The sequence below is a fragment of the Hemitrygon akajei genome, chromosome 5, assembly GCF_048418815.1.
Source record: "Hemitrygon akajei chromosome 5, sHemAka1.3, whole genome shotgun sequence".
In the NCBI taxonomy this organism is placed as follows: domain Eukaryota; kingdom Metazoa; phylum Chordata; class Chondrichthyes; order Myliobatiformes; family Dasyatidae; genus Hemitrygon; species Hemitrygon akajei.
The window spans coordinates 189,047,385-189,059,480 of record NC_133128.1 but is presented as its reverse complement, the minus strand read 5'-3'; the positions used below and the strand labels follow the sequence as shown (position 1 = coordinate 189,059,480).

At 42.7% G+C, this 12,096-nt stretch overlaps 1 protein-coding gene across 2 annotated transcripts in view; it reads right to left on the bottom strand.

The window, feature by feature from the left end:
* tgfbr2l (transforming growth factor beta receptor-like) overlaps positions 1 to 12,096 on the bottom strand; it is a 107,994-nt gene that overhangs the window by 56,687 nt on the left and 39,211 nt on the right. The window contains exons 1-2 of one of the 2 annotated variants that reach the window (XM_073047542.1): positions 5,643 to 5,911; positions 4,891 to 5,044 (exon numbers count right to left, since the gene is read on the bottom strand). In XM_073047542.1, coding sequence (XP_072903643.1) covers positions 4,891 to 5,044; positions 5,643 to 5,703 — 215 coding nt within the window. In that variant the 5' untranslated portion in view covers positions 5,704 to 5,911. Of the gene's footprint in view, positions 1 to 4,890; positions 5,045 to 5,642; positions 5,912 to 12,096 lie in introns of those variants that run through there. The other variant, XM_073047543.1, reaches the window with a different exon arrangement.

Genomic DNA, 12,096 nt, shown 5'->3' with positions numbered 1-12,096 from the left:
GAACCTCCTCTAAGTACGATTGGAAGCACACCAGCCAGTGGTCAAAGGCAAGAGCTGCTCCAGGGTCTCGGGGGTCCAAGTCTAGGCGTTCTGGGCGTAAAGCGGTTTCCATGTTGTAACTTTCAGTCAATAAAATTGATGCACCATCAATAACTCACGCCGAGACTTAGGAAGTGAGATATCGGCTTTTATTGACTGAAGAACAACACTACATCCTGGGGAAATGAGGGAGAGCAGCAGGCCACAGTCGCCTTTATACAGGGGTCTGTGGGAGGAGCCACAGGGGTAGTCAGCAGGGTCTTGGGAGGAGCCACAGGAGCAGTCAGACAGGTATATCTAGTTCACCACAGGGAGCACCAGAGGGAGATGGAGAACAGGCAAGGAGTGATTGTGAGAGAGACAGAGAGAGAAAAAAGAGAGCAAAAAGGGGGTGGGAACAAACAAACAAACAAATAAATAAATAAGGGATGGGGTAAGAAGGGGAGGGGGGCATTAACAGACGTTAGTGAAATCAATGTTCATGCCATCGGGTTGGAGGCTACCCAGACAGAATAAGATGTTGTTCCTCCAACCTGAGTGTGGCTTCATCTTGACAGTAGAGGAGGCCATGGATTATCATTATCATCATTATCATTATACTTTATTGTCACCAAACAATTGATATTAGAGCGTACAATCATCACAGTGATACTTGTTTCTGCGCTTCGCGCTCCCTTAGGGGAAAGTTATATTGACATATAAGAATGGGAATGGGATGTGGAATTAAAATGTGTGGGCACTGGGAGAACCTGCTTTCTCTGGCGGACCGAGCGTAGGTGTTCAACGAAACGGTCTCCCAGTCTGCACCGGGTCTCACCAATATATAGAAGTCTGCACCAGGAGAAGTGTCACCTCACCTGGAAGGACTGTCTGGGGTCCTGAATGGTGGTGAGGGTGGAAGTGTAAGGGCAGGTGTAGCACTTGTTCCGCTTACAAGGAAGTATAAGTGCCAGGAGGGAGATCGGTGGGAAGGGATGGGGGGGGACGAGTGGACAACGGAGTTACGTAGGGAGCGATCCCTGTGGAAAACAGAAAGGGGGGGAGGGAAAGATGTGCTTGGTGGTGGGATCCCGTTGGAGATGGCGGAAGTTATGGAGAATTATATGTTGGACCCGAAGGCTGGTAGGGTGGTAGGTGAGGACAAGGGGACCCCTAACCCTAGTGGGGTGGTGGAAGGATGGGGTGAGAACAGATGTGCGGGAAATGGGAGAGATGTGTTTGACAGCAGTGTTGATGGTGGAGGAAGGGAAGCCCCTTTGTTTAAAAAAGGAAGACATCTCCTTCGTCCTGGAGTGAAAAGCCTCATCCTGAGAGCAGATGCGGCGGAAATGGAGGAATTGCGAGAAGGCGATGGCATTTGTGCAAGAGACAGGGTGGGAAGAGGAATAGTCCAGGTAGCTGTGAGACAATGTTAAAAGAGTCATGGGGGATTTCAATATGCAGGTAGATTGGGAAAATCAGGTTTGTGCTAGATTCCAGGAGGGGGTATTTCTAGAATGCCTATGGAATGGCTTTAAGAGCAACTAGTGGTTGAGACCACTAGGGGATCAGGTGTTCTAGATTGAGTGTTGTGCAATGAACCAGAATTGATTAGAGAGCTTAAGGTAAAAGAACCCTTAGGGGAAGTGATATACTATATCTACTATATATCCACTATAATATGAATTCACCCTGAAATTTGAGAAGGAGAAGCTAAAGCCAGATGTATCAGTATTATAGTGGAGTAAAGAGAATTACAGAGCCATGAGAGAGGAGTTGGCCAGAACTGATTGGAAAAGAACACTGGCAGGGATGGCAGCAGAGCAGTAATGGCTGGAATTTCTGGAAGCAATTTGGAAGGCACAGGATACACCGATCCCAATGAGAAAGAAGTGTTCTAAAGCAGGGGTGTCAAACTCATTTTAGGTCACGGGCCGGATTGAGCAAAATGCAGCTTCATGTGGGCTGGATCAGTCGGACGCGTGCGAACGCAGCTTTCGTTGCCTCCGTTTTTTCAGCCTGCTCTCATGTGCCTCAGTCTCTGCTATAACTACAAAGTGTTTCACTTTACAAATTCTTTTTTTATGAAGAAGACTGCCGAGCAAGACTGCCGAATAAACACTAAAAACCCTGAAAACCTGGTACCTGAATAAACTCAGCATTAGCCATATCATACGCCAAAGGCGCTTCGATTACTGGGGCCAGCTTTAATAGTAATTAGATATTATCTCGTGGGCCAAAGATAATTCCACCGCGGGCCGGATTTGGCCCGCCGGCCTTGAGTTTGACATATATGTTCTAAAGGAAAGATGACACAACCATGGCAAATGAGTAAAGTCAAAGCCAACCTAAAAGCCAAAGAGCAGGCATATAATAGAGCAAAAATTCGTGGGAATTTAGAAGATTGGTAAATCTTTTAAAAACCAACAGAAGGCAACTAAAAAAGTTGTTAAGGAGGTAAAGATAGAATATGAAACTAAGCTAGCCAATAATATTAAAGAGGTTACCAAAAGTTTCTTCAGATACAAAACATATAAGAGATGCGAGAGTGGACATCAGGCCACTGGGAAACAATGAACTGAGTAAGTATTTTGCGTCAGTCTTCACCGTGGAAGATACTAGGAGTATAGTGGAAATTCTAGGTGTCATGAAGTGTGTGAAGTTACCATAACTAAAGAGAAAGTTCTTGGGAAACTGAATGGTCTTAAAGTAGCTAAGTCACCTGGACTAGATGGTATACACCCCAGGGTTCTGAAAGCGGTGACTGAAGAGATCGTGGAGGCATTAGTAATGAGTTTTCAAGAATCACCAGAACCTGGAATGGTCCTAGAAGACTGGAAGATTGCAAATGTCACTACATTCTTGAAAAAGAGAGAGAGGCAGAGGAAATGAAATTGTAGCCAGTTAGTCTGACCTCAGTGATTGGGAAGATGCTAGAGTCGATTGCTAAGGATGAGGTCTCAGGGTACTTAGAGGCACATGATAAAATAGGCCATAGTCAGCATAGTTTCCTCAAGGGAAAATCTTGCCTGACAAAATTATTGGAATTCTTTGAAGAAATAACAAACATGATAGACAAAGGAGAATCAGTGGATGTTGTGTACTTGGATTTTCAGAAGGCCTTTGACAAGATGCCACACATGAAGATGCTAAACAAGATAAGAACCCATAGAATTACAGGAAAAAATACTAGCATGGATAAAGCATTGGCTGATTGGCAGGAGATATAGTGCGAATAAAGGGATCCTTGTCCAATTGTCTGCAAGTGACTCATGGTGTTCCACAGGGATCTGCGTTGGGACCTTTCATTTTTTAAATGATGTATGTCAATGATTTCAATGTTGAAAGTGATGGCTTTACAGCCAGGTTTGTGGAGATTACAAATATGGGCGCAGGGGCAGGTAGTGTTGAGGAAGCAGAGAGGCTGCAGAAGGACTTAGATTAGGAGAATGGGCAAAGAGGTGGCAGATGGAATACAGTGTCAGTAAGTGTATAGTCATGCACCTTGGTAGAAGGAATAAAAGAAAATGGGAAGAAAATTCTAAAATCTGAGGTGCAAAGGAATTTGGAAGTCCTTGTGCAGAATTCCCTAAAGATTAATTTGCAGGTTGAGTTGGTGGTGAGAAAGGAGAATGCATTGGTAGCATTCATTTCAAGAGGATGAGAATATAAAAGTAAGATGTAATGCTGTGGCTGTACAAAACACTAGTGAGGCCTTCTTTTAGAAGAATGAGAGGGGATCTCATCGAACCCTATTGATTGTTTAAAGTCCCGGATAGAGTGGATGTGAAGAGGATGTTTCCTTTGGTGGGTGGTGTAGGAACTGAGGGCACAGCTTCAAAATAGATGGAAGTACATTTAAAACAGAGATGAGGAAGTCAGAGAATAGTGAATCTGGGGAATTTGTTGCCACAAGCGGCTGTGGATGCCGTGCCACTGGGTGTATTTAAGGTGGAGATTAATAGGTTCCTGATTAGTCAGGGCATGAAGGATTATGGGGAGAAGATAGGAGAATGGGGTTGAAAGAGGAATGGGCCAGCCATGATGAAATGGCGGAGTAGACTTGATGGGCCAAATGGCCTTATTCTGCTCCTATGTCTTATGGTCTTAATGGATGTTGTGCAGGGTATTACACTTGAGTGAGTTTTGTTGAGAAGCTGGATAGCTACAGGAAAGAAGCTTGGAAGAGCATGTGAAGTATAGCGTCTCCCTGATGGCAATTTGGTGAATTGGTGTCAGCTAGGGCTGGTGGAGTCAGCAGTAATATTTTTCTGCTCTTTGCTCTAGCAATGAGCAGATTTTCCAATGTTGATCACTGACGGCCAATGATCTTCTTCGCTGAGTGGACCGCTCGCTGTGTCCAGGACCTGGAGCGAGAGGAGGCAGCAAGAAACTGACTGGTGGCAGAGGTGGTCACGGCACTCTCATTGATGGCTGAATAAAAATTCATCAGGACACGCCCTGAGATGGTTTTGGGATTCGTTTTTGTGGGTTCATGATTTATTATTTAGCTGGTTCAGTACTACATTGTGGGCCGATGGGTTTGTACCTGTGCTGTGCTCTTCTATGTTCTATATTCTCTGTTATGTTTCCTGAAATGGTGTAGGTAATGGTTGTTCCCAAGAATTTGGATGACTCAACCACAGACACAGCCTTTAAGCCAGGGCTTTCCAACCTGGGATTCCCGGACCCCTCGGTTAATTGCAAGGCTTCATGAAATAAAAAAGTTCGGGAACCCCTGATTTAGGCTGATAAAGAACCAAACCTTGGCAGTGTAGTTTGCTGCAGAAATTAAACACTGTAGTTAAGTATGCATCTGTAAAAAATGACAGTGCACCGGTAGTTAAATCTAAAGCCACAAATAACACTTACCATATGGCCACACATATTTCCTCTGAGGTCACACAGTAGGAATTCAACGTACAATTGCTGTAACACACTTTGTCCTCGCAGATTGGGTTAGTATAGTCACACCACTTACACAGGTTTGTCTCCAAGAAACTTGCAGTGACAAGGGAATTCAAAACTGCAAGAAAAAAGAATTACAAACTTACAGAAACAAGAAATTCATGCAGTCTCTGAGCATTTGCCACTGAATTTATTTTAAAATGGATACTGCCAAATACCTCGGTTTTTGATGGACTCTAGATCAAGGTGCCTTTGGGGCTTTTGCGACTGCTTGTATGGTAGAGGTTGGAGGTGTCAGTGTTTTTTCTGGTGCAAGTGCTGGGGGAAGGGGTGATGATGCTTCTGACACTGCTTGTGATGGGAGGGGGTGGGGGGCTTTGGGGTTTTGATGTTCCTATCATTCATACTTTGGGATTTCTTGTTTTGTGGATGTCTGTGAAGAGTAAGATTTGCAGGCTGTATAATGCATACATTCTCTGATATTAAACAGGACCATTTGAATTATTTGTTATGCATCCAATTCCAGATTCATGAGTGCATGCCCAACTCTACCAGCTGGTGAGGAACAGCTGTGGCAGAAGTAGCAATGCAGCCATGAGCTGGCATCACGGGCACAAGCAAATGCAACATTCAAGAAACTGTTCCTGCCAGGCAGGGTTTGTGCCCCTACTGCAGGGCTAAACGTGGCACAGTCAGGGAGTTTTTGTTTTACTTACAAAGGTGTTTTACAGGGCTTGCATCATCTTCCAGAAAAATCTCTATCATATTTGTTTGCATTTAAGCTCCACTAAGAGTCTGAAATACAAAACCTGAAAAGCATGGCAGCAGCTTTCAACACTTTAAATGTCAGATTTAACATATTTTACACCTGCCCCAAGCTTCAGAAGTGAAGAAGCAGAAGGGAGAAGTGAAAAAGGAAAGAAATGTGAGGAAAGTTTGAGCGGAAGGTGATGAAGTAGAATGTGCATCTAAAATTATTTAGAAAGCAGACAGCATATATTTCATAGTTAGGGTGCCTAAGACTTTTGCACTGTATGGTAGGGATCTTGAAATTTTGAAAGTTGTTTCCATTGGTAGGTGAGACTAGAACTAGAGGACATTGCCTCAAGATACAGGGGAGAAGATTTAGGATGGAGATGAGGAGGAACTGTTTTTCCCAGAGAGTGGTGAATCTGTGGAATTCTCTGCCCAGGGAACCAGTTGAGGCTTCTTCACTAAATATATTTAAGATACAGTTAGATAGGTTTTTACATAGTAGGGGAATTAAGGGTTATGGGGAAAAGGCAGGTAGATGGAGCTGAGTTTATGGACAGATCAGCCATGATCTTGATGAATGGCGGGGCAGGCTCGATGGGCCAGAGGGCCTACTCCTGCTCCTATTTCTTATGTAATTCAAGATTTTCAATACTTATCCAACAGTTTGATAATGTACAGCTTTTTCTATGGAATCACCCAATACTGAGAAAATGAACCGCCAATGCAATCAAAAGTACAGGCATACGGAGGAGAAAAAGATGTAAACAGCATCATCAACAGAAACTATTTGAGCCTGGGGTCCTTGGAGCCCTTACTTAATGGCAATGGTCCAGGGCATAAAAAGGGTTGGCAACCCCGATTAGTGCAGTGAGTATACACCAAAAACTCCAGCAATTACTCAGTAGGAATCTATCTATAAAGGGTAAAAACTTGCTTACATTCCATATCTGCTCATTTGTTCGGGCTATTAAAACACTTGGGGATAATATGTATCCTATGTCAATAGTACAAAATGTGTTAATAGCAAATAACCAGGCCACATTAGAAGTGCTGACATTTTCATTTAAATTGAAGTCAATAGAAAAGATCATTGGTCATTTTATAAAATGGACCGGCTATTGGCAATGACTGCAAAGTAGGAAAAAATTAGCTTTATGTAAAGCAGGCAGCTGATTGTGACCTGATTTTGCACTAGTTTGGAGAATACCAACTTTAACGTCCTTTGAGCATATGTGTATTTCTGGCTCGTCTTGAGACTTGCTTGGTTCAGTTCAGTCCACGTAAGGAAATCAAACACAGTTTTCCACCAGTGGCTTCTAAGGGGAACTTGAAGGTAGTATAAAGGAATAAGATTGACTAAATTACACTGTAATCTTTAGTCAGAAGAAACTTTAACTTCTTGGAGCAAAATGCCTCAACCCATCCCCCACCCCAACCACTACATTCTGACTGCCACATCATTCATATTAACTCTAATTAAATCCAGATGATGCATTGCAAATTAAGCCTTCAATAATTTAATAAAGCTGCACCAACATAAGAAGAATGATTGTGCATTTCTGAAAAAAGTTCCAGATCTCACTGAGACAAATCCAAAACATCAAAATATAAACTTCAAAAACTTTGAATGAGACAGTACTAGAGTGAAATAAAACTGATTAAAAACAATTCATTTTCCAAACTAAAACTAAACTCAACCCTTCCTTACATAAACCAAATCTAATCATGGATTATGTTTCGAAACAAAAACATAAATTAGGGATTGTTGCCAGCTTTATGTAAACATACTCTTCGCTTAAAGTGGAGCATTAAGTACAAGTGGTGCATGCGAGCTCGATTTCAATGTTTAAATGAAGTTTGGATAAATACATGGGTAGTAGGGATATGGAGGGCTGTGGTCCCGGGAGTAGGGAATGTAAATAGATTCAGCATGGACTAGATGGGCTAAAGGGTCTGTTTCTGTGTTGTACTTTTCCAGGAATCTTTGACTCTAAGGCAAAAGTGTAAGACTTAGCTAGCTTGATATATTAACTGGCAAACAAGTTAATCTACTTGAACCAGAAGTATCTGCACTTATTTCTAACATATCACAATTAGAAATAAATGTTCCAATTACCCAATTGTTAAATTTATAAATTTACTAAAATACTTATAAAACTATAGCAAAAAATAAGCAATATTGCCATTATAAACACGAAACAGTCAGCAGATGCTGGAAATGCAAAGCAACACAGACAAATTAAAATTGTAATTTATAATTTTAAATTCTATTATAATTTTTCATAAAGTTATATTATATTTTTCACTAACCTATCACCTGGACTGATATTTGTTAGATTTTAAAATATTCATGGGGATCATAATGTACAATTAACGGTGTGGATGAGTGTGTGCCTACAAATACCTGTTGTACATTCCCAAACCAAAATCAGTGGATGAACCAGGAGGTATGTCATCTGCTGGAGGCTAGATCTGTGGCATTCAAGTCTGGCGACCCAGGTCTGTACCTGAAAACTAGGTATGACTTACGGGGGATTATTTCAAGGGCGAAGAGACAATTTTGAACTAGGTTGGAGGCGACATTGGATGTATGACAACTCTGGCAGGGTCTGCAAGACATTATTTCCAACAAAGCGAAACCCAATAGTGTGAATGGCAGCAATGCTTCATTACCAGATGAACTCAGTGCCTTCTATGCTCGCTTTGAAAGGGAGACTATAACTGCAGTGTTGAAGATCCCTGCTGCACCCAGCGATCCTGTGATCTCTGTCTCAGAAGCCAATGTTAGGCTGTCTTTAAAGAGAGTGAACCCTTGCAAGGCGGAAGATCCCGATGGAGTAAATGGTATGGCTCTGAAAACTAATGCCAATCAACTGGCGGGAGTATTCAAGAACATTTTCAACCTCTCACTGCTATGGGTGGAAGTTTACACTTGCTTCAAAAATGCAACAATTATATCTGTGCCTAAGAAGACTATCACCCGGTAGCATTCACATCTACAGTGATGAAATGCTTTGAGAGGTTGGTCATGACTAGACTGAACTCCTGCCTCAGCAAGGACATGGACCCACTGCAATTTGCCTATTGCCACAATAGGTCAATGGCAGATGCAATCTCAATGGCTCTCCACACGGCTTTAGACAACCTGGACAACACAAACACCTGTGTCAGGATGCTGTTCATCAACTATAGCTCAGCATTTAACACCATCATTCCCAAAATCCTGATTGATAAGTTACAGAACCTGGGCCTCTGTACCTCCCTCTGCAATTGGATCCTCAACGTCCTAACTGTTAGATCATAATCTGTGCAGATTGATGATAATATCTCCTCCTTGCTGACGATCAACACTGGTGCACCTCAGGGGTGTGTGCTTAGCCCACTGCTCGACTCTCTCTATATCCATGACTGTGTGGCTAGACACAGCTCAAGTACCATCTGTAAATTTGCTGATGATACAACCATTGTTGGTGGAATCTCAGGTGGTGATGAGAGGGCGTACAGGAGTGAGATATGCCAACTAGTGGAGTGGTGTTGCAGCAACAACCTTGCATTCCACATCAGTAAAACGAAAGAGCTTATTGTGGACCTCAGGAAGGGTAAGACGAAGGAACACATACCAATCCTCATAGAGGGATCAGAAGTGGAGAGAGAGAGCAGTTTCACGTTCCTGGGTGTCAAGATCTCTGTGGACCTAACCTGGTCCCAAAATATCAATGCAGCTATAAAGAAAGCAAGACAGCAACTATACTTCATTAGGAGTTTGAAGAGATATGGTATGTCAACAAAAACATTCAAAAACTTCTACAGATGTACCGTGGAGTCAACTCCATCTTGGGTACTAGCCTACAAAGTACCCAGGATATCTTTAGGGAGCAGTGTCTCAGAAAGGCAGCGTCCATTATTATGGATCCCCAGCACCCAGGGCATGCCCTTTTCTCACTGTTACCATCAGGTAGGAGGTACAGGAGCCTGAAGGCACACACAGTGATTCAGGACCAGCTTCTTCCCCTCTGCCATCCAATTCCTAAATGGACAGTGAACCCTTGGACACTACCTCACATTTTTTTAAATACTGGTCATTGTAAATTGTCTTGTGATTAGGCTGGGGTTAAATAGGGGTGCTGGACAGTGAAGCTTGAAGGTCCAGAAGGGCCAATTCTATATTGTATCTCAATAAAATAAAATTTAAAAATACCATCAATGCTCATGAATGGTTAACTGGAGAGGCAAATTTGCTGATGACATCAAGCTTGGGGGTATACTTGCCAGCGAGGAAGACTATCAGAGCTTACAGCTTTGTACCAGCTGGGAAAATGGGCTGAGAAATGGCAGATGGAATTTGATACAGACTAGTGTGAGGTTGTGCACTTCAGTAGGGCTAACCAGGGTAGGTCTTACACAGTGAAAGGTAGGGCACTGAGGAGTGCAATAGAACAAAGGCGTTTGGGAATACATTGGAGTTTCCAGAAGTTATTGAAAGTGGCAGCACAGGGTCAGAAACAAAAAGCTTTTGGCACACGGCCCTTCATAAATCAAAGTACTGAGTGTAGGTGATGGGATGTTATATTGTTGTATAGAATGTTGGTGAGACCTAATTCATCAGCCGGAAAAATGGGCTGAAAATTGGCGGATGGAATTTAGTACAAACAAGTACCAACCAGGGTAGGTCTTACGCAGTGAACAGTCGAGCACTGAGGAGTGTGGTAGAAAAGGGGGGATGTGGGAATACTCATCTATCATTTGTTGAAAGTGACATCACAGAAAGGTAGGGTTATAAAGAAAGATTTGGCGCATTGGTCTTCATAAATCAATGTATTGAGTACGGAAGATGGGATGTTATGTTGAAGTTGTATGACATTAGTGAGGCTTAATTTGGAGTATTGTGTGCAGTTTTAGCCACTGACCTACAGGAAAAATGTAAACAAGGTTGAAAGAGTACAGAGAAAATCTACAAGGATGCTGCTGGGACTGGAGGAGCTGAGTTACAAGGTAAAATTGAATAGGTTAGGTCTTTATTCCTTGGAATGTAGAAGACTGAGGGGAGATTTAATAGAGATATACAAAATTATGAGGGGTATAGAAAAGAAAAATGCAAGCAGGCTTTTTCCACTGTGAGGTTGGGTCATATTAAGATCAGAGGACACAGCCTCAGAATAGAGGGGTGTCCTTTTAGAATGGAGATGATGAGGAATTTCTTTAGCCAGAGAGTGGTGAACCTGTGCTGATTTAAGGCAGAGGTTGACAGATGCTTGATTGGTCAGGGCAAGGAGAAGCTGTAGATTAGTACCATCAGACATGATCAAATGGCAGAACATATTCAATGGGCCAAATGGCCTAATTCTGCTCCTATGTCTTATGGTCTCATACGTCTTCCTTTTCCATTCTGACAATGGGCTATTGACCTGAAACATTACCATTAATTCTCTGTACACAGAGCATGTCTGACCTGCTGTATGTTTCCAACACCTTTTGCTTATAATTGAATTTGATCTGCAGTCTGCAGTAATTCATTACCAGAACTCCAAAGACTTTTGCTGACTTCAGTAGCATGGTGCCTAATCCCTAATAATATCTTGCAGATTCATTTTGCATTTCTCCTGTATATATTGTTGTTCCTTTTCACACCTTTAGTGCATTAGGTGGCATTTTTGCCACTTCTGTAGCATTTAACAGTTTTTTACAAGGCCAAGCTGCTAGCTCAATGCTCAACCCAGCATGGATGCAAAGCATGCAAGGAGATAGCCGGATTCGAGCTGAGGACCATTTGCCTTGAGATCCGGTGCTGATGCCACTACACTGGCTGGCGTTACTGTATACATGTCGTATTTTAAGTATCAGCTACAAAAAAAATTGCCTTTATTTTCCATGGTCAACCTACTGTGGGGGCGACATTCCTTTGAGGAAATGGCATGCCAGATACCACGATAGCTGGCACGAAAGCCAGGCCACTGCTGCCAAAATGGCCCTTCAGATCGTCAGAGCTGTGCGGGATCATTGATAACTTGCATCGAGCAGCAACCTGTCAGCAGAGAGCCAGGAGCACAGAGTCCATGTTTGAGCTTTTGTTTTATGTAAGGGATTAAATGGGAGGGAGGACAAGAGTTAGAAGCACTGGAAAGGGTTGAGCAAAGGCAGAGGATGGGAGTGGGAAAAGAAGAGAATGAAGTAAGAGATTTGGATGGGAGGGAGGGAATGGTTGAAGAGAAGGATGGGAGCAAATGGAGGTGTTTCGAGCAAGGACTGAGAGAAAGGGATAGATAAAATAAAGGCAGAAAAGTTGTTTCCACAGATAGGTGAGACTAGAACTAAGGGACAAAGCCTCAAAATATGGGGGAATAGATTTAGGAAGGTGATGAGGAGGAACTGCTTTTCCCAGAGAGTGGTGAATCTGGGGAATTATCTGCCCAATGA